The sequence below is a fragment of the Triticum aestivum genome, chromosome 1D, assembly GCF_018294505.1.
Source record: "Triticum aestivum cultivar Chinese Spring chromosome 1D, IWGSC CS RefSeq v2.1, whole genome shotgun sequence".
Lineage (NCBI taxonomy): Eukaryota > Viridiplantae > Streptophyta > Magnoliopsida > Poales > Poaceae > Triticum > Triticum aestivum.
This window is the reverse complement of record NC_057796.1, coordinates 478,612,322-478,614,290: the sequence shown is the minus strand read 5'-3', so window position 1 is coordinate 478,614,290 and position 1,969 is coordinate 478,612,322. Positions and strand designations below refer to the sequence as shown.

Genomic DNA, 1,969 nt, shown 5'->3' with positions numbered 1-1,969 from the left:
GAACCCGTCAAACATGGTGATCTCTCTCTGTGTCCATCTCTTCTTCTTTGGGCGGTTCATCACATGAACGATTACGGGTGTAAACATGCCGAGAAGTTGACCAAGTGGCGTCACATTAACTCCGTGCAATTCAGCTATTGACACATCGCTCAGCCGGTTAGCAGTCTGAACTGCGTCGGGCTCAGTTCATACTGTACATACAAATCCATTCCATTCCCAATTCCCGGGGGCGTCATGGTGACCACGGCGCCCGGCGTCCGTGGGTTATATAAAGCCACACGACGCGCACCTGGCTCAGACAAACAAACATCTCACACTCCCCGCTAATCACCAACAAGACTCGCCTTTTACCCCGGCCAAGGATGCCATTCCCGCCCCGCCCGTGAACACCCGAGCTCCGAACCAACTCGCTCCGGCCGCGGCCAGCATCCATGGACGCCAGCCTCCGCACGCTGTCCCCGTCCAGCTTCACGGGGGAGGTGCGCTCCGCGGTGTCCTCCCTCCTGCTCTCCCCCGGCGGCGCCAGCGCCCTCGACACCGTCTTCTCCCACCTCCCGCCCCCGGTCACCATCCCGCCGCTCGGCTCCAGCGTCTACTACCGCCAGAGCGAGCTCCTCCGCAGCTTCGCCGCCACGCAGCCGCACCACCATCTTGCCAGCTCCTCGTCGGGCTACGCTCTTCCTTTTCCTGGAACCGCGGCGTCGCACGACGCGGCGGCGGCGGCGGCGGGGAGGAAGATGTACCGCGGCGTGCGGCAGCGGCAGTGGGGCAAGTGGGTGGCGGAGATCCGGCTGCCGCAGAACCGGGTGCGCGTCTGGCTCGGCACCTACGACTCGCCCGAGACCGCCGCGCACGCCTACGACCGCGCCGCCTACCGGCTCCGCGGCGAGTACGCGCGCCTCAACTTCCCCGGCGTCATGGACGGCGCCGACGACGCCCGCTTCCCCGACGCCCTCCGCCAGCTCCGCGACGCCGTGGACGCCAAGATCCAGGCCATCCGCGTCCGCATGGCCCGCAAGCGCGCGCGCGCCAGGCGGCTGCGCGAGGAGGCCAAGCAGCAGCAGCAGAGCAACAACACCCAGCGCGCCGCGTCCGCCGAGGCCGCCCCGGTGGCGCCGACGGCCCCGCGCCCCGTGGTCTCCGAGAGCGCCACGACGTCCGAGACGACGACGTCGTCGTACGGGTCGCCGGAGGGGGTGCTGTCGGCGGCCGACTTCGAGTGCTCGCTCCAGCGGATGCCGTCCTTCGACCCGGAGCTGATCTGGGAGATGCTCAACTTCTAGCCAGTAGAACTAGACCGATCCGAGGCGCGGACAGACGCAAAGCCAACCAGCAACAAGGTCCATCCATCCCATCCCATCCCATTCATGGCGTGGAGTGGACATGGTTGCGGTGTCTGTCTGTCGGAGGCGAGCTCGTAGTAGGATTGATTGATTCTCCATGTGTTGGGAGGGAGGATTACAGTTAACCTGTCACTATATGAGCAATAAAATGCCCAGGAAAATCGGGCGTCTCCTAGAGACCATACTATACTAATTACCATTACTAGCAACTGCATTCTGCATCTGTCGTGTCGTGTCGTGAGTTTACTCATCACATCGCATCGACAAAGTTGTAAAGCTAATTCATACCCTCTCTAAAGTCTTACATAAGTGTTCATTTCAGTGTCCGTTCTTCAGCCAGCACCATTGTTGTTGGTCCTCCTCTGTTTTTCCTTTTCATTCAGCCCCCAGCCTCACTCCACAGTAACAGCGGAAGGCGCTCGAGGAGGAAGAAGGCCATGGTAGGTTCATCTTGATTTTCTGAAAGGAACCTTGCAGATTTGTTGTGGTCCAACGGAGAATTGAGGGATAGACACATGTGCAGCATTTGTCGCTGCAAGCATGTGCCGCAAACAGTAGTCCGTTGAGCTGGGCTCCACGGCCGGGCCATATCTCTCACTTCTCAACCAATCCCCCAAGATCTGGGC

The 1,969-nt window shown here is 61.1% G+C and overlaps 1 protein-coding gene across 1 annotated transcript; it reads left to right on the top strand.

Annotated features, from left to right (window-relative positions):
* Positions 1 to 296: 296 nt before the first annotated feature.
* On the top strand, positions 297 to 1,664 carry LOC123177107 (ethylene-responsive transcription factor ERF061). Its single transcript, XM_044591045.1, has one exon. It carries the CDS (start codon positions 432 to 434, stop codon positions 1,281 to 1,283), a length of 852 nt encoding a protein of 283 aa, XP_044446980.1. The 5' UTR covers positions 297 to 431; the 3' UTR covers positions 1,284 to 1,664.
* The last annotated feature ends 305 nt before the right edge of the window (positions 1,665 to 1,969 follow it).

Coding starts and splice junctions, on each gene's coding strand:
- LOC123177107 (XM_044591045.1), top strand. CDS start 432: ATGGACGCCAGCCTCCGCACGCTGTCCCCGTCCAGCTTCACGGGGGAG.